This window comes from Eucalyptus grandis, chromosome 9 (genome assembly GCF_016545825.1).
Source record: "Eucalyptus grandis isolate ANBG69807.140 chromosome 9, ASM1654582v1, whole genome shotgun sequence".
NCBI classification, from domain to species: Eukaryota; Viridiplantae; Streptophyta; class Magnoliopsida; order Myrtales; family Myrtaceae; genus Eucalyptus; species Eucalyptus grandis.
Window position 1 is genome coordinate 24,650,733 of NC_052620.1, and position 20,250 is coordinate 24,670,982.

At 40.1% G+C, this 20,250-nt stretch overlaps 1 protein-coding gene across 1 annotated transcript; it reads right to left on the bottom strand.

The window, feature by feature from the left end:
- Positions 1–14,572: 14,572 nt before the first annotated feature.
- LOC104431595 (gallate 1-beta-glucosyltransferase-like) lies at positions 14,573–17,097 on the bottom strand. Its single transcript, XM_039302465.1, has 2 exons — positions 16,584–17,097; positions 14,573–16,374 (listed from the first exon to the last, which is right to left on the bottom strand). Exons 1-2 carry the CDS (start codon positions 17,095–17,097, stop codon positions 14,828–14,830), a joined length of 2,061 nt encoding a protein of 686 aa, XP_039158399.1. The 3' UTR covers positions 14,573–14,827.
- Between the last annotated feature and the right edge of the window lie 3,153 nt (positions 17,098–20,250).

Sequence of the window (20,250 nt, forward strand, 5' to 3'; positions counted from 1 at the left end):
GCATACTTCCAAGACTTCAATATCATATATCATATGATATTGAAGTCTGAGTGGACTTGTGCTTGAGCTGAGAGTTGTAGAATTCTGAGTGGACTTGTGCTTATCTTTTGTTAGATTTGCTAATAATTTGTTCTCGAGTTGGTTGGTCATATATGGTTTGTTGCTTTGATTACTTCTCATTGTACATGTTCTAGTTTCTCTGAAGTTGAATCTCCACCTACGGTGCCATCGCCTCCGATCGCCTCTCTCCAATCCCACTGCTTGCAATCCCGTCGCCTTTGGTCAAGTTTCTCCGGCTTGCATCACCTCTGGTCGCGTCGCCTCGTGGTCGTCTTGCCCTAAATCGGGTTTGTTGCTTTGATTCCTTCTCATTGTACCTGTTCTAGTGGTGATTCTCACTTTTTCTGAAGTTGAATCGTGTCGCCTTTGTCGCGTTGCCTCTGTTTGTGCTCGCTTCTCTCACGTTGCTTCCCCCGTGCTTGTGTCGCCCTTGATCAATGGAGGTAGAGTGGATACGTGGACCTAATGGTTCGGGATATGCATGTTAAATGAAGGAAAGCTTCATTTCTTGGATGTAGATAAGCATGTTGCGCCTTATGCACATATATTTACTTAATTTTATGGTTGATTTAGATTGAATAAGGCCTATGCGATCTGTCTCTCTCTCTTTCGATATGACGCTCACTCTTTCTCTATTTTCCCCTATCAATTGCATACTTGAAACTCTGCTGTAATCTGTCAATGCCGCTGAAGTATTGATTACTAGAACAACATGTTCAGTTTATTATTTTTATATGCCTGATTCTAGTTGTCATTGATGCTTGTGTGAAGCTTTGGGTATGTACTTCATCAAACTTTTTGTGGCAATTTTCTGATCAAGAAATATCTCATAGATTCAAAGTTATATCTATCTGATTCGTTCATGAACTAGCAAGGGATGCCCAATCTTACAAAACTATAAAGCAAAGGGGATGAACGCTTATAAATGAGAGCACCTTAATGAGGATGCCGCCTTATGTGCTGATAATTGCTTTGATTTTTGATTTAACTGCAAGTTTGCAATGCTCACTATCTTTCTTGTTGGAGTATCTCATGTAGGAATTAGAAAGTATTTCTAAGATTCTTTTTCCTAACATCTAGTCTCGCATCAAGTAGGAAAGCAAAGAGGTAGTTAGACTGTTATATGTAGACAACCTTATGCTCATCAGTGTAATCATGTTTTCGTTAATTTGAAGCTCATTCCTAGTTGATTCCTTTCTTGTACCTGATCCTTGGTTATTGCTGTTAGTTATGAGTAAAGTGAATCACTGCTGTAATTTGTTGTTATCACGTGTAATTAGTTTGCCTATTAAAGCTTATTGTTGTATCACTTCCGTCCTCACTAATGGCTTTGTGGTTCAATTATCTGGTACTTTTTTGTTTGAATCTTGGTTATGAGTCTAGAGATGTTGGTTGTCTTCTGCTATGATGTTGTATTAAGCTTTCCTTGCTTGTCTTTCTCTTGAATTGTGCTTTCGTATGCTGAGGATTCAAGTAATACAGAAAGCTGATTATCTTGTTATCATGTTGCTGGTGCAAACAAATGATTTAGTCATGCTTGGTGAGGAACTGATTTTCTGCTGGATGTTGTGTTTAGAGTCACGGATTGAGCTTAGGATTCGACTTTAGATTCACATAATATGCTTAGATCTGGTGATTAATGATGTTATTGGATGATTTTTTGTGGATTGACGATCAATGATCATGAACTTGAGGTTGATTGAGCTTGATTTGTGTTACTCTGCAATTTCGTATCTTTGTGATAGACTTACTGTTTTGGCTGAAACGAAGTGCTAGATGAATTTTTTTGACCTTGAGCCCTTCTAGACATAAAAAATAAACTTCTAGAGATTCGATTTGATATGCCATACACCCATAATGGATGTCGTTTGGTTGTTGAAAAACACATTTGAAATCTGTCAATTCTGTAGTAGTTTCAGCTTGATTTGTGTTTACTGATTTTGCTGTTTTGTTGTTTTGCTGATTCTGTTGGTTCTTTGTTTACTGATCTTGCTGGTTCTTTATTTTGAGGAGCAAATTGTCTTGAAAAAATATATAATAATGGAATGAAACATTTGAGAATTCAAACATTGCACTGAATAGCTATCCAATGTTTAGAGCTATAAAAACATTTTGATGCTTGTGTCTTTCTTTAGTCTAAAAGATGGTGATGAGAAAAGAAGGCAGCAGCATGTTGCACTTTCTTTTTAATTGTCTTGAACTCATATGATGTTCAACTAGTGAAGGTTAAATGGCATCCCAAAAAGAGGCATTCATCGCAAAGTGGACTGAGCCTTTAACGAATTCGTTCGTTAATTTATTGGTAGAAGAGGTCAAAAAAGAAAATCGCACCTCTTCTACTTTCAACAAAGCAGGGTGGAATAACATAGGGATAAAATTCAACAAATGAGCAGAACTTCAATATACTGCAGTACAGTTGAAGAATAAGGTGAACAAATTGAAAAAGTAGTATGCTAGTTTCAAGAAGCTTCTTTCACAATCCGGATTTGGCTAGGATAATGTGAACAAAAAAGTTGTTGTTGATGATCCAAGCATATGAGAATCTCATATCAAGGTATGATTTAACCTTTGACCATTTTCATAGCACTATATATGTACATCTAATATGTTTAATTGTATTGCTGATATATGTTATCATTGTGAAAATTGCAGGATAATATTAAGTGAGTGAAATTCAAGAAGGATGGGTTTCCTCAATATCCTGACTTGTGTATTGTATTTGGTGATACATATGCTACTGGGAACTATGTAGCAGGAAATGCCGAAGATTTGGTGATGTCGGATGAACTTAACATTGGTAGTGATGATGCAGACAATGGACCAGAGGACTTTGGTGCACAGCATGTTAATGAGGAAGATGTTATGTCTGACAAAACTCTTACTCCAGTTCATGACAAACATAGGATGGATAAAACTCCAAATACTAAGAGGAGAAGGAAGAGTCAATCATTTGATGTTGCTAGCACCTGCAAAGCCTTGTAAGAGATGATCAAAAGTAGGGTTAATCAATCTATGAGTGATTCTGTCAACTCACAAGTGACATCACCACCTATAGACCCATTCTCCATATCTGTGGCGATTGATACCCTACTTGCCATGTCTATGTTTGACCCAGATCTGTATAGCAAAGTAGTGGAGCGAGCCTGCGATAATGCCACGTGGAGGGAGGCTTTTTATCAAAACCCCAACTGAAATGAGATATGGACTTCTCCAACGTCTTTAGTGGATGTTAGGAAATGTGTCGTGGATTGCATGGAGTTTTATTAGACTATGTTTTTTATGTTGTTGGTTGTTATTTTGTTGTTCAAGATATTGATGTTGAGACTTTTGCATTTCTGCTGTGGTTTGGATATGATGGATTGTGCTAAATTTTTATATTTGGTTTGCCTTTTCACTATATTACTTACATTATTGGTTTCTATTATTTTTTATTTTTATTTTTACATATATATATTGATTTTCTTATATTTGTGTAATGGCATAGGTACTATGGAAGACCAATCAAATAGTGTGTCTAATGAAGATGTAGCAGCAATTGAATGGTATTTGGATGACTTTGATGTTGACATAATAATAGCATGATTAACTCTTGTTAATTTGGACATGTCTTTGCATACGAAAGAACCTATTAGGGATAATAAATTATCAGGAGCCGAATGGGTAACTGAAATTGTTTATGGACACTCAAATAGAATATATGAAGCATTCAGGTTAGAGATACATATTTTTCTTAACCTATGTGATCTAATGAAGACAAGAGGCTGGCTGAAAGATACTCGATATGTAAAGGTAGATGAACAAGTTGGGATTTTTTTATCTATGGTTGGTCACAAAAACACAAATAGCGATTTATGTGAGAGATTTCAACGTTCGGGACAAACAATTAGTAAGCTCTTCACTCTGGTATTAAAAGCGTTTTTCAAATTATCAAAAGAGGTTATCAGGCCGTCTTCTTTTGATATTGTTCTAGATGAGATTCTTATCGATCCTAACCATGCACGTTACTTCAAGGTATAATTTTAATATCAATTTTACATTATTAAAATATATATAGTTGATAATATTGTCTAACGCTATAATTTCATAAAATCACAGGGCTGCATTGGTACTATTGATGGCACCCACATTAATGCATCCGTCCATATATCAAAACAAATCCCATTTAGAGGCGGGAAATGGACTACCACTCAAAATGTGATGTGTGCTTGTTCATTTGATATGAAATTTACTTTCGTATATGCTGGGTGGGAAGGATTTGCCAATGATTGTCGGGTTCTTTCGGCAGCACTCAAGACTCCTTGATTGCAATTTCCTCAACCACCGCAATGTATTTATTTTGTCTATATTAAGTGATTTTCTTTATGATTGTATAACTATTGCATATCATAACAAATTTATGTATATATTATTGTAGGGAAATACTATGTAGTAGATTCTGGTTATGCATTACTTCCAGGATTTTTAACTCCATTTAAAGGTGAACGGTATCATTTGAATTAGTATAGGGGTAGAACGAGATGGCCCAGAACAGCAAATGAATTGTTTAACCATAAGCATTCTTTATTGAGAAATGTTATCGAGAGGTCATTTGGGACATTAAAAATCACTTATCCAATTTGAGACACATGCCTCCATTTTCAATTCGAAAGCAAGCATATATTGTAATCGCATGTTGTACTCTTCATAATTATATTTGCGACCAAGACAAGATGGACATGAACTTTGCCCTTTATGGAGATCCGGATTATCCACTTGGATCTACAGAAGACGAGGTTGTAGATGATGCATCACGTGATGAGGCGGTTGAGATAAACATGATCATGAAAAATATTGCAAATATGATGGCAATGGATCACAATATGCAAGAGATTCCATGACTTTTTATTTTCGACTTTTGCGACGTGTTTTTTGTTTTTTGGTGAAAACTTTTGCGATGTGTTTGTAAACTATTATGAATACATTTTTATTAATAGTATTAAGGTCATCCAATTATATCTCCATGAGCATAAATGCCATTGAATGTATCATAAATATGGACAAATAGAAGAGAAGCAAATGGTAAGCCATTGCATAGTTGACACTTCAAGACCTACAAACCGCCGTTCGAAGCTTGTATGCTAGTCAAGAAAGAAAAAAAAGCAAAAGAGGAGAAGAAAAACACCTCCCTTTATCAAAATTAGCCAAAACCTTATAACGATAGCAAGATAATTCGGAAGAAGCAAGGTAAAAAGTAACATCAAGATGGGATGCATCGACAGTTCAAAATGCAAGAAACCGAGGTCTTTACTAAGTGTTTTAGGAGCATACTATGAACTAAATGCATAATGATAATAAAGCCACGCCATGCATGCACCATTCCAACAGTTGGAAATTTCCAACCCCAACCCGACATCTATGTCAAGATTAGAAGAGACTAAAATCCCTAAGCCACGCATGCACTAGAATTACAATTTTTTTTTTTAAGAGTAAAAACTTAGTCCCAAGGAAATGAGCATAAATTAATTTGGCTGACAATATCACGTGTGCTTTTTTTCGCAATATTTGTTATACCAAACATTAAAATTCGCAAAAAGAAAATATATTATTGAGAATTATAGTTCAAAACATCAGTTTGTGAATATTGATTCTAACAAAGTGCTACATAAATTCAATATGCTATAAAACATAAGTAAAGATCCTCACACATAGATATAAAATAATAGCTCATGTTCCATTACAATACCACCTATGTTACAAGCATATTCGACTATAATGCTTACACCTAATCAAATGTATTATTAATCTAATAATATTTTGATCTTGTCAATTTTTATGTAATATCTAATTTATTCATTTTTCTTATTTTTAATTTTTTTAAAATAAAATTTGGAATAGAAATTTTGTGCAATTACCAAACATGTTTTTATTTTTTTTTTCTATTCTAGAAATAGAAATTTTGTGCAGTTATCAAACGTGTTTCTGTTATTTTTTTGTTCCAGAAATAGAAATTTTGTATAGTTATCAAACGGGTTTTTTGCTCAGAAATTGTTTCCAAAAATAGAAATAGAAAAGAACTATTTCTGAAAAAATTTTGTTCCCCGGCCAAGAAATGTTGCCATGCGTAGAGAGAATTCACCCCATTCATATTATGTGGCCAGAAGCCTCGTTTTAACTTATTGTCCTTGGTCAAAATCTCTCTTTTAAGAAATTTTGAAGTTGATGTTTGGCAAATTTCAAGGATGAAATTGATTTGAGGTGAGTAGTTGTAGCATGTCGATTCTGCAAAGAAATATAAAATAGAATACTTTTGGGGTTGATGCTGGTGTGGTGTTTTCGCAAGTGTTTTTTCATATGGTTTAGTAGGTGTTCTTAAGAAATTTTCAGGTCGTTGTTCCGCAAATTAATGGACAATTTCGTTTACGGGCGCAAGGATAATAAACAAGTCTAGAGAGAAACGTCGAGTAGAATTTCCACGGTGCAGAACTTGTCTTCTTGGCAAGCAAGCCAGGTTTCCTTTCAAAGGAGGAGGCTGGAGAGCATGTGAAAAGCTGCAATTAGTCCACACAAATCTATGTGGACCTATGTCCGAGTCTTCTCTCAATGGTAGCAGGTATTTCATTACCTTCACTACTGATATGACTAGGATGAGTTGGATTTATTTTCCGTGAGCCAAGTCTGAAGTTGCTGATGTGTTTGTGAAGTTTAAAGCCTTAGTTGAGAATCAGAGTGGGAAGAAAATTAAAATGCTCAGGTCTAATAATGGTTCTAAGTATACTGCTCACAAGTTTAAGTTGAATTGTGAGTAAGCATGAATTGTGCAGTAGTTCATTGCTCCCTATTCACCTCAACAGAATGGGGTCAATGGGAGGAAAAACAGAAGCATTATGGAGATGGCTAGATGTATGATGCAGGAGAAGAAGTTACCTAAGAAGTTCTGGGCTAAGGCAGCTAATATTGCAGTGTTTCTATTGAATAGATTGTCAACACCTTTTGAAGTCTGGCATGGTGTTAGACCTTCTGTGAAGAATTTGAAGGTTTTTAGGTGTTTGTGTTACACTCATGTTCCTAAGGTCAAGAGAGACAAATTGGATAAGAAAGCAGAGCTTGGAATCTTTATTGGGTATAGTTTTTTATCAAAGGCTTACAGGATTTTCCATCCCATGACAAGGAAGGTGACTGTGAGCAGAGATGTTATTTTTCTAGAGGAAGATGAGTGGATTTGGATGGAAGGAAAGAGTGTAGAACAGCAGTAGTTCGAAAAACAACTTGCAATAGATGTAGAGGTTGATGAAGTTGTAGATGGATTGGAAGACAGTATGGATGACTTACCAGTGAGAGGCACAAGGTCACTTGCTGAAATCTATGAAAGAAGCAATGTGGCAGTGCTCGAACCATCTAACTTTGTGGAAGCTAAGGAGGATTAGAGGTGGATTGCAACAATGCAGGAGGAGATTGCAATGATCCAGAAAAATCACACATGAGAGCTTGTTGACAGACCATCTGATAAGAATATAATTGGGGTTAAGTGGGTGTTTAGAACAAAACTTAATCCTAATGGTTCTGTCAATAAACACAAAGCTAGACTGGTTGTGAAAGGCTATGCACAAATATGGGGAGTAGACTATTCTGAAACATTTGCTCCTGTTGCACAACTTGATACAATAAGGCTACTGTTAGCTATTGCAGTAGAAAATGGGTGGCCTATATTTCAGTTAGATGTCAAGTCTGTATTCCTGAATGGAGAGCTTGAGGAGGAGATTTTTGTTGAACAACCTGAAGGTTTCAGTATCAAAGGGCAAGAAGAGAGTGTATACAGGTTGAGGAAAGCTCTATATGGACTGAAGTAAGCTACAAGAGCTTGGTATGGGAAGATAGATCGATATTTGAAGGATTTTGGCTTTGTAAAAAGCTTAAGTGAGTTCACTCTTTATGTTAAGAAGGTGAATCATAGTGTTGTAATTATGTCACTTTATGTAGATGATCTATTAGTGACAGGGAATGATATGGAATTGATAGAGAATATGAAGCAAGATCTATTTACAGGTTTTGAGATGTCAGACTTGAGAAAGATGGCTTATTTTTTGGGTCTGGAAGTCAAACAAGCTTCATATGAGATCTTCATCTATCAGAAAAAATACATGAAAGAAATTCTAAAGAAGCTTCAGATGGAAGATTATTGAAGTGTAAGCACTCCTATGGCTGCTAAATAGAAGCTGCAGAAGAATGATGAAACAGATGCAGTAGATGCTTCTATGCATAGAAGTCTGATTTGGTGTCTCATGTATCTTATAGCAATTAGACCAGATATTCTATTTGCTGTGAGTGTTTTATCCAGATTTATGAGTAGTCCTAGTCAGTTACATTTGGTTGCAGCAAAAAGGGTATTGAGATATCTCAATGGTGTGAAGTTTAAGAAAGGTCAGAAGTTTAATTTGCAAGGATTTTTTTGATAGTAACTGGACTGGTTCAATAGATGACATGAAGAGTACGTCTAGATATTGTTTTAGTCCTGGTTCTGCTTATTTCTCCTAGTGTTCTAAAAAGCAAGAGATTGTAGCTCAATCTTCTGCAGAGGCTGAATTTATAGCAGCTACTGCAATTGCAAATCAAGCTTTGTGGTTGAAGAAGATAATGACGGATTTGTGGTTGAATTCCAATGATTGTATCAAAGTCAATGTGGACAATCAGACTGCTCTAGCAATATCACAGAATCCAGTTTTCCATGGCAAAACCAAGCATTTCAAAATCAAATTTTTCTTTCTGCATGAGGTGCAACAAAGTGGTGAAGTTAAGTTGGTCTATTGCAAATATGAAGATCAGCTTGCAGACATGTTCACAAACCCATTTCAGGCTAGAAGATTTGAACTGTTAAGAGAGAAAATAGGAGTTTGCAGCAGCAACTAATCTAAGGAGGAGTTTGTTGGAATTGTCTCAGTGCTGCTAATGCTTGGTTGTGTTTCCTCTGTTTTTATTTTACAGTCAAGTTCATTTAGTTATGCAGTTAGTGTTTTTGCTATTTTCTAGGAAGTTAATAGCACATTTGTGTGCTGTTATGTATTGCACGTATGTGAGCAGTTTCTGCTTTGTATTTAGTTGTGGTACTCGACAATTTTTTCCTTTGAACAAGACGTATGAAGTGCTATGCTCTATTCCTTTTTCTCCCTCGAACAACAAAGATGTTTTCTGTTTTGATTGTTGTTTTATAAATCTTTAACACCTTTGATGTCGTCCTTCCTCATTCGTGAGCTGATCTCTACCATCGAAAACGATGCTGATAAACTTCCCAAACAAGCAAGGGGCCCAAGATACCGGATCGACCGATCGATCCCCCGCGCGAAGAAAGAAGAGAGAGAGAGAGAGAGAGAGAGAGAGAGAGAGAGAGAGAGATTGAAGTGTTACTCAAAGATGTAGGTCTTGTTGGAGAGGAACTCATTGAGGGACTTGACTCATTGAGGGACTTGAGGCCCGACTCTGTGTGGAGATCCAAGAAGGCGATCGCTTGCTTCGTCGAGGAAGCGTTACCCGTAGATGTAGGTCTTGCTAGAGAGGAACTCATCAAGGGACTTGAGGCTCGACTCCGTGTGGAGATCTAAGAAGGTGATCGTCCGATTCATTGAGGAAGCGTTATCCGGAGATGTAGGTCTTGCCGGAGAGGAACTTGTTGAGGGACTTGAGGCCCAACTCCGTGTGGAGATTTGTTGAGGAACTCGTCGAGGGCAAGCAATGTCGGACAGAGATAGAAGAGGGTGAGCAGTGTGAAGTGTGAAGTGAACTGAGTGAGACTAGGGTAAACTTAGGGTTTTTTTGGAACCTAACCGGAACCGAGAACCGCCGGTTCCCAGAAAAAGGGAACCGGTCCCTTTAGAACCGGGAACCGTGCTCACCCCTAGTATCCCAAGGGTGAGACAGAGGGGGATAGATACGAGAGAGAGCTCCAACAGTGGGAAACTCTCTAGACAACTCCTCAATAATATCTAGCAAAGAAAAAAAAAGGTGGTCCGATTTCCGTGGGAAACCAGACGAGCAAGTTGTCCAGTTTCAAATGCGAGGTGCAGCCTGCACCGTCGCTCTTCCAAGGGTGACCGTATCGTCAGCTTATCATTTCCCAGCATTTTTAGCCTAAGTTGATGCCTTAATTGGCAGCCGGGCTTGATGGAACACGAAGAAAACGGAGAAACTATATATAGTCAAAGAAATGGGTCAACACGAAAGACATTCATTCCCTCTCTCTTCCGAGAAGAAGGCTAGGTTCAGATAACCAGAGCATCCTATTCGACACTTTTACCTTTTTCCCATCTTCTTTCAACTTTCATCGTATGTACCTCGTGAATTGAGCCCGAGCCCGAGTTCGGACCCTTTCAATACCGCTGCCCGTGTCCCTGCCGGTGACACCGCTTCCATCATGGCTTTCGTGGAGTTCCAACTAGGGCTGAGCGCGGTTCCGGGTTACCCGGTAACGGAACCGAACCGGAGGAGGGTCCGGTTCGGTTCCCGGTTCCAAGGGGACCGGTTCGGTTCAGGTTCCTTTTTCTGGGAACCGGAACCGGTTACTTAGGGCAGAAAAAGCTGATGTTCTAGTGACTTGTATGTGATGTTCTAGTTGAAGTTTGGCTTTGGCCTCTAAATGAAAGTTGTAAAGGACTTCTTGGAGTATAACATACTCAAATTTGGGACAAAACAAACAAATATAAGTGGGTGAAATCGTTATTCTTTGGAAAGACTGGATCTGGAGATTTTGGGACCGACCCTTGATGAATGCATGGACTATAAGGCAACCTTTTTGTCGAAATTCACTTCGGTTTCTTAATAAAAGTTGTAAAGGACATCCTGAGGTACAACATATCAAACATTTAGAGAAAACAAACAAGAATAGGTAGGTGAAATCGTGGTCCTTTGGAGATGGTTAGATCTGGAATTACGGTACTACGAACAGGGATTTTAACCATCCATATTTAATTATCTAGACGAATTTGACTTTGATGTTTTCATGAAGTATCTACCTTATGGTCTTGTCTATCACATAGTCGAATTTCATAATTTTTGAAGGTCATTTGGGTATTCAATCGGAAATGTTTCTAAAACTGTGCAATCTGATGTGTTCGGATCTTGTAAGTTGCAATGCGTGGACTATATAATTTTGTATGAGGTTCTTTTGGAAATGTGTTCTGCATAAAATATCTCTCTTCATGTCTTCCCTAAAACATATTTAAATTTCGTAATTTTTGTAGTTCATTTGCCTATTTAACCAAAAATGTTTCAAAAACTGTGCAAGTAGAGAATAGGAAAAGAAAATTAATTTTATCTTTTAATCCAGAACGAATTGGACTATGATTTCTTCATGAAACTTGTACCTCTAGGTCTTAAATACAACGTGTCCAAATTTCAGAATTTTCTGAGTTCATTTAAGGGTTTAATCGAAACTGTTTTCAAAACTTGTACCTCTAGACATTCTTGTTCTAGTGGTGTTTTATTCTACTTTCTAGTTTTCTATTTGTTTTGAAATTTCTAATTATATTCTATTATTGTTGTGCAGTGCGAAGTTAATGTATTAAGATAACATGTCAATGGGAAGTTACCGTGTAGTATACGCGTACATTATAATTTTTTTTGGTAACGTGCGCATACGTTATAATTTTTTTTGGTAACGTGCGCATATGTTATAGTTTTTTTTTTTGGTAACGTGCGTGTACGTTATAGTTTTTTTGGGTAACGTGCGCATATGTTATAGTTCAAATCTGAAAATAAAAAGAAAAAAGAACCTGTTGGAACCTGGAACCGACCCTGGAACCTGTGATAGGGTAGGTTCCAGGTTCTCGGTTCCCACGGGTAGGTTCCAGGTTCCTCATTTTGAGGAACCTGTACCTGAGGGTAGGTTCCAGGTTCAGACGGAACCGAACCGGAACTTGGAACCGCTCACCCCTAGTTCCGGCCGCTGGACAAGAAGTCCCTGGTAGAGTACATCCAGCACACGCCCGCCCTCGCCTCGAAGCTGGGGAGAAGTTCGATGACCTGGACATCAGAGAAGTTGGAGAGAGCAATCTCAACTTCGTCTACATCGTCGCGGGCTCTGCTAGCTCTTTCGTCATCAAGCAGGTGATGCTTTTTGTTTTTTCTCTTGACAAAAATGGATTTTTTTTCCTTAACTGCGCGGCCGAGGTCTCTCTCTTTGTGATCAATGGAAGCTGGGAAAGACACAGGGTACTGCTGATCGAAATTCGGATCAGAAAGTATGTTGTTGATTATGGGATTTCAGTTCTTATGCCTTACTTAGGGTGTGTTTGTTTTGCGAAAAACAATTTCTGGAAAACGTTTTCCTCATTTTTCAGCGTTTGGTTTTTTTTTTAGAAAAATAAGTCAACGGAAAATATTTTCTTAGTAAACGGAAAATATTTTCCTTCCAAAGCTTAAATTCAGGAAAACGATTTCCCTTTTGAAAAAACCGGAAAACGTTTTCCAAAATATTTTAAGGTCCTTACTTGATGAAAAAATTATTATTAAAAAGAATTTCTAATTAAAAATTTTGAATTTGTTATTATTATATATTTTCTTTTCTTTCTTCTTTCTTTTTTTTTTTCTTATTTTCTCTTTTCTTTTTTTGCCTATGAACATAAACCCTAACTCCTCCTCCCTCTCTCCTTCTCCTTCACCCCTCCTTTTCATCACCACCGCCTCCTCCAACCCTAGCCCCTCCTGCACTCCCGTTGGCTTCACTCCCTCCTCTTCCTCTTCGTCGATGTCTTCTACACCTTCAATCATTTTTCAAATGCAATCCAAACATCAGAAAATATTTTCAGTCACATATCACCAAACAAAGGAAAACTAACTGTTTTCCTGGAAAATATTTTCCAAAACCATTACGTTTTCCGTGAAACAAACACACCCTTAGGTTCTATTCGCTTCACGGAATATAATTTTGAGGAAAAAAATTTTTAGTATTCGTTTAACAGAAAATGAATTAATTAAAAAAACGTTTTCCGATATTAGAAAAAACACTTTCAAAATTGAGGAAAATATTTTCCATAACTTATTCCACCTCACTTTCTCGTATGTTTCCCTTTTTAATTTCTTTTACTTTTTCTTCCTAGGCCTTATCTGGTTGCCGGCCACGATTGTAACCATTGACTAGTCATAGACGAGCTCAAGCCTCATCACCGGCCAGCGAAGCTCGAGCTTGTCATATTTTGGCGAGGTAGAGCCTCGCTTGATTTGGCAAAGCTGAGCTTGCCCGAGGTGGCCAGAGCCTTGCCAAGACCTTGCGCGAGGCTCAAGCCTTGCCTAGCTCACCAGCCTGGAGCGAGGTTGAAGCTTACTAATGGCTGGTTGCAAGCTGTGGCTATAGCTGGTCACCTGCCAAGGCCAAGGAAGAATAAGAAAAAAAGAAAAAGACAAAATGAAGAGGAAAGGAAAAAATAAATAAAAACTAAAAATTGATTTTAAAGAAATAAAATAATTAAAAAATTATTGAAAATGAGTACATCCAAGAAAAGCTTTCCCTTATCAAATGGTGGAAAGTATTCTAGTTCATTTTCCTAAAAATGGGTTTTGAAAAATAATTTATAGAAACATTACATTTTTCGCGAAATGAATGGAACCTAAGTTTGATATAATCAAGTCTTTTGTGGCTTCATTTTTAGCTGAATGTGAAGAAATTTTGAAATGGGATGATAATGAAAATGGTAAAAATCTGTTTTCTTTTCCCTCAGGTTTGGTTGGGTGGCAGATTGGCTATATGTTTTAGCTGGAATCACAATAAAGTAATCGATTTTGGGATGAACCTACTCTTAGCGGATGAGAAAATGTTCCCTTGCTTCATTCTTTGTTTTGTGGAATCTGCAAATCGCACTGGTGCTTATAAAGTTCAACATCGAGCTATTGGGTTATGTGGGGAAAAGTACTAAAAAATGTTCTAAATATATTACATCAGTACCAATTCAGTCCATCCGGCAGGTGATCTATCGATAAACTCGATTAAAACCATTAAAATTTTACTTTCCGTCAAGCTTCGCGGGTCAACCGTTTCACGTGTAAGGCGGTAGCTGATGGTGGTGGAACTTAATAAGGCTTTATTTTATCAATTGACCGTGACCATGTTTAAGCCCATGAGTCTAGTCTTAAGTAAAAAGTTTAGGCTACAACTATTTAAATCAGGAAACAAGACAATGGCCGGTAAATTTTGTTCACTAAGGCTAGGACTTGAAATTATTGGGTGATTGGGGGAAGAACAACTCGGACATTTCTCTAACGATCCCTTTACATTATCGCATCATCTTTGTTATTATAAGATAGACTCAATCTACTTAATTAGACTGACAAAGAGGTTGGAAATAAGAAACTTGTCTCTATAAACATTATTACGTTGTCACCATCGAATCTCATCTGAATTAGCACCGAGCTCACACGTGTAGAAATCAATTCAATCTTCTTATTGGTTTGTGGAATACCTTACTTAGGTGAGTTAAAAAAAAGGGAAAATGTGAGATCGAACTAAAACAAGGATAACAAAAGCAAGAGCGGAGGATTTGGAAAAGGAGGAACATATAAAATTAGATTAGATTACAAATTGCTACAAGATTTCAAGAACATTGAATCAAAATATAAGGCCGTCCCGCCCTATTCCATCAATAGCATGATTTATTCCCAAAACTAAAGCATCAGGTCTGATTCATACTCAAATTAATTCCACTTATTTTTCCCACAATGTAATTATGTCCGACACAATATTTTCTCGTCGAACCTTCTAATCAACTCATCCACGCGTCGATTCTTGCCACGTCACGTCGTCCTCCCTTTAGGAGGAGACCAGCTTGACCTTTCCATTGGTCCCTGCTCCTTCTCTGACCACCGCTGGAGCTTCGACCACCGTCGACTTGCTGCCCTTGGCGAGCGCCACCTCCACGCTCCTCCTCTTGACCTCGTCCACGAACGCTTGTATGTTCCTGTCCGAGGACCCTCCCTCCGCCACGGCTGCCTCCGCCGCTGCCTTCCACTTCAGCGCGTTCCTCTTCATCTCCGCAGCCTTCTCCCCAACCGTCGCCTCGAGCAGGCACTTCTCCACCACATCCCGCGTGATGAGCTTGTCCTCCGCCTCACTGCGCCACATCCGGACCCCGACCTTGAACACGTCCACCAGGTACTTGGCGTTGGTCACTTGGTCCCCCCACTCCGGGAAGGCAACGACCGACATCCCCGACGCGAGCACCTCCATCGATGAGTTCCATCCACAGTGCGTCACGAAGGCCGCCACCGCCGGGTGGGCCAGCACCTGCTCCTGCGGGCTCCACTGCACCACCTTGCCCTTATCACCAGCCTTCTCCAGGAACCCCTCGGGCAGCGTCAGCACGGTGTAGCCGGAGTCCTTGTGCGGCGGCTTCATCACCCACAAGAAGTTCACGCCAGAGTTCAACAGCCCGTACGCGATCTCGTCCCACTGGTCCTGCTTCAGGTACACCACGCTACCGAATGAGACATACACCACCGACCCCGCAGGCTTTGAGTCGAGCCACCCGACGCAGTCATCAGCCTTCATGAAGTCCCCACGCACATTCGCATTTGGGACCTTCGGGTTCTTGAACAGTGGCCCGACTGTCTTAATCGGGCATATCTGGGACATGTACTCGATTATCTCGAGCTCGAGCTCCTGGAACGTGTCCATCAATATACAGAAGGGCTTGTCGAGGTTCTTGTACTGTTCGAGGATTGCCCGACGGAGGAAAGGGTACGGGGTTGTTGGGTAGAGGAAGCTCGGGACTTCGCCGTGCTTGAGGAGCGGCATGCATGGGAGCTGCACGTCGATCTCCATTGCCAACTCGCTCGGGAACGGGACAAGGCCGTGGTAGTAGTGGTAATAAGCGGCGAAGCACGCGCAGGACTGGACCCAGAGCATCGCCGAGGGGAGGCCGAGGCTCTCAGCCACGTCGGAGACCCACGGGATGAAGGGGTTGTTGATGAGGCATGAGACGGGGCGGTTGCGCTCGGCGTTGTGGCGGATCATCTCGGGGATGAGCACCTTGCCGACCTTCTCGAGCTGGGGCAGGTACTGGTTGAAGTCCTGGCGCCGCGGCTCGTCCTCGTCCCACCCGTCCTCAAAGAACTCGAACCGGATGAAGCTGTCGCCGACCGGGGCCGGCTCATCTGCGATGTTGCTGGCCTTGCGCATCTGCTTGCCGATGCTCTCGGGGGTGGTGAACGTGACGAGGAGGTCGTTGGAGGCAAGGCACTTGCCGAGCCGGAGCAGTGGGTTGACGTGGCCTTGGGCGGGGAGGGAGACCAAGATGTCAAAATGTGAAGGGAAAGGTAGATCGAGAAGATGAGGTGTGGGAATTTCTGTGTATTTCTCTATATTGTAATATGAGCACAATACATTGTATTTAACTACAAAGGAAGAAATAATAAAGGAAAATAATTATCCCTATCTTTCTAGGCCTAAGATAGACAATATTACATATCAATTTACAATACTTTCCTATCTTCTGCGTATCTTCCAACACTCCCCTCAAGCTGGTGGCTTGTAGATGTCCAAGACGCCTAGCTTGCTCAAGAGATACGCATGCTGTTTTTGACACGAGGTTTGGTGAAGACATCCGCCGGTTGTTCTTGCGTTCCAATCCCTTGTGTCTCAATCATCCCTTCCTGGATTTTTTCTCGGGTGAAATGACAATCGACTTCAATGTGCTTTGTTCTCTCATGCACGATAGGATTGGATGCAAGTTTGAGAGCTGCATCATTGTCGCAAAACAATCTTGTTGGTCCCTTGACATGCACTCCAAGATCCTGAAGTAATCCTCTCAACCACACTATTTCACATGTGGTTTTAGCCATGGCTCGATATTCTGCCTCTGCCGAAGATAACGAGACAGTTGGTTGTTTCTTCGTTCTCCAGGAAAGTAAAGAATCCCCCAATTTGATACAAAAACCGGTTATTGACCTTCTGCTCATAGGACAGGTTGCATAATCTGCATCGCAATATGCGATCATTTTCATGTCACACTTCCTAGAGAGAAGAATCCCAAGACCAGGACATTTCTTCAAGTACCTCACGACTTTCAGCGCGGCATTCATATGAGACTGTTTTGGCTTATGCATGAACTGACTAAGTGTCTGCACAGCGTAACTTATGTCCGGGTCTAGTCATAGTCAAATATATGAGCTTCCCGACAAGCTTCTGATAGCCCAAAGGATCTTTGAGAGTAGGGTCTGCCTCCTGAGGCACTTCAACATCATAATCAGCGGTTGCCAGCTTGACATTTTGTTCAATAGGCACTATAGCTGGCTTACACCCAGATAATCCTGCTTCTGAAATGATCTCCAATGCAAATTTTCTCTGACTGAGAGAGATTCCTTGGCTAGATCGAGCAATTTCAATCCCAAGAAAATACTTTGGCAATCCCAGATCTTTAATATGGAAAGTAGAATGCAAGTATCCTTTAAGGCCTTTGATAGCTATTTCATCATTCCCCATAATGAGTATGTCATCTACATATATCATCAAGTAGATAGACGACGTACCTTGAGTCCATGTGAATACAGCATAATCAAATCTGGATTGCTGAAAACCAGCAGCTATTAGTGATTCAGCAAATTTCGCGTACCACTGTCTGGATGCTTGCTTGAGTCCGTACAAGGATTTGTGGAGACGACATACTTTATTCTCCCCCTGTCTCCGTAAGCCTTGAGGTATTTCCATATATAGCTCCTCGTCTAAATCACCATGGAGAAAGGCATTATGAACATCCATCTGATGTAACGACCAGTCGTGAGAAGTTGCTACAGAGAGAAAAGAGCGAACTGTGACATCTTTGGCCACGGGGGAAAAAGTCTCGTGATAATCGAAACCTTCCTTCTGTGTGAAGCCTTTAGCCACAAGTCGCGCCTTGTATCGTTCAATCGATCCATCTGCTCGATATTTTATCTTGTAGACCCATTTACATCCAATTGCTTTACGATGTGGAGGTAAAGCAACAAGATCCCATGTATGGTTATCCACGAGGGCTTTCAATTCTGCCTCCATTGCCGTTTGCCATCGTGGACCAGTGCTTGCCTCATGAAAGTTGGATGGTTCTTGATCTTCAGAAATACGAGCAATGCAACATCGATGCATTGGGGATAAACGATCGAATGAAACATAAGAGGAGATTGGAAAAGGAATACCTGGTGAATTCCTGACTCCACATATATAGTCTTTAGTCCATGTAGGAGGTCGAGTAGCACGTCCCGTAACGTCTTGGTGGATCATCTCCCGAAGATGTATTGTGGGATTTCCTTTGGAAGTGAGTGCAGGATAGGTAGATCTGAAGAAATCTCATTATCATTCAGTCTTTCATCCTGGGCTTCCTCTAAAGGTGTTGTGCTGTTAGTGGAGTTGAAAACACCTTGTGTATCCGTCGGCGGAGGAATAAATATATATCTGGAACCTGCAGATCCATCGTCAGCAGAATAGGTCGGAGAATGCCCTGGTTCAGTGCCACTTTTGTTCTGGTGGACAAAAGGGAAAATAGTTTCTTGGAATATAATATCTCTGCTAACAGAAAATTCTCCAGTACTCGGATCATAAATTTGATATCCCTTTTGTAAGGTAGAATATCCCATGAATATGCAGTAGCGAGCACGTGGACCCATTTTATCTTTGGGCCCGACAATAGCAGCGTAGCAAAGACAACCAAAAACTCTCAAGTGGCTCAAGTCAGGCTTCTTTCCAAAAAGTACCTGGAAAAGAGACTGTCCATCTAGAACTTTGGTCGGCATTCGATTTATTAAATAAGCAGCAGTCAATATGCAATCGCCCCCAAAATGTATCTGGAATAGAAGCTTGAAACTTCAAAGCTTTGGCAACCTCTAAGAGATGACGATGCTTCCTTTCCACCACTCCATTTTGTTGTGGTGTATAAGTACAGGAGCTCTCATGTAAAATTCCTTGAGATGAAAGGAGATCCGCACATTCATGATTAAAGAATTCATTCCCATTGTCCGTCCTTATTTTTTGCACAGGTTTTCCAAACTGAGTTTTGGATAAGGAAATAAAGGTTTTCAAGTGGGACACAACTTGACTTTTAGACTGCATGAGGAAGATCTAGGTGGCTCTGGAATGATCATCCACAATAGTAAGGAAAAAACGAGATCCATCGTGATTTACTGTATGGTAGGGTCCCCAGACATCAATATGTAGTAAGGAAAGGATATTTCTCGAATGACTTTGACTTAAAGGGAAAGAATTACGCGATTGCTTTGCAAGAGGGCAAATTTGACAATGAGGATAAGGAAATTGAGAACTATGACCCAATCTGGAATGCAAAAGGAAATTTCTATCATTGGAAATTGAGTTACACAATGATTTCTTATTACAAGGAAAATTGAAATTTGCAGGCAAGCTTTTCCAGAAAAACAATCCTTCAGAGAGACTACCCCAGCCCATCAGTGTCCCAGTCGAAAGGGCCTGAAACAGACATGTATCAGTGTTGAAAAGAACTCGACAAGAGTTGTCCTTATAGGCTCTAGACACTGAAACCAGATTAAATTGGAAGTCCGGAATATAGAGGACATTAGTAAGGACAATATGGGGATTAAGTTCCCTTTGTTCTGTTGTAGTGACATAGGCAACACTTCCATTGGGTAATTGCACAGTGACAGGATTTTCTAACTCTTCATTAACAGCAGAAAATAATCTTCTATCACATGCTATATGATCACTGGCTCCTGAGTCTATAATCCAGGTATTTCTAGAAATAGTACTTGCCAGGCAATATGAAATACCTGTAAAGCTGCTTCCCTTTTTCTGGACATCCAATTTCTGCAAAGCCTGCATAAGTTGCTGATATTCCCCATGTGTAATAGGCTGATTAGTAGAATTCATCGATCCTGAAATTTGGTAGGCTGCTGCAGATATTTCTTTTCCTCTTTTTTCCTTTTCTCCAGGCCTGCCATGTAATTTCCAGCAGGTATCGATGGTATGGTGAGGCTGCTTGCAAAAATCGCAAAATAATTTGCCTTTATTTCGAAAATTTGGCCCATATCCTTTTGAATTTTGAGGACCGTTGGATCCTCTTAAAGCGGACGTATCTCCACCGCCCAGATGATCCGAAGCTCGCGTCCCTCTGGAGCCGTCGGATCACGACATTCGATCTGAGCCGTCCGAGCTGCCCCATTTATAGGGCTTTTGATCCGCGAACCCTAGCAGCCCTCGGTTCTCCGCGAACCCTAGCTGCTCCCTGTTCTCTC

Excerpts from the sequence above, each read along its gene's own strand:
- LOC104431595 (XM_039302465.1), bottom strand. The coding sequence starts at position 17,097 with ATGAATGCCGCGCTGAAAGTCGTGAGGTACTTGAAGAAATGTCCTGGT. Across the intron at positions 16,375-16,583 it reads TCGTGTCAAAAACAGCATGC|AGAAATACACAGAAATTCCC; the intron begins GTATCTCTTGAG and ends ATTACAATATAG.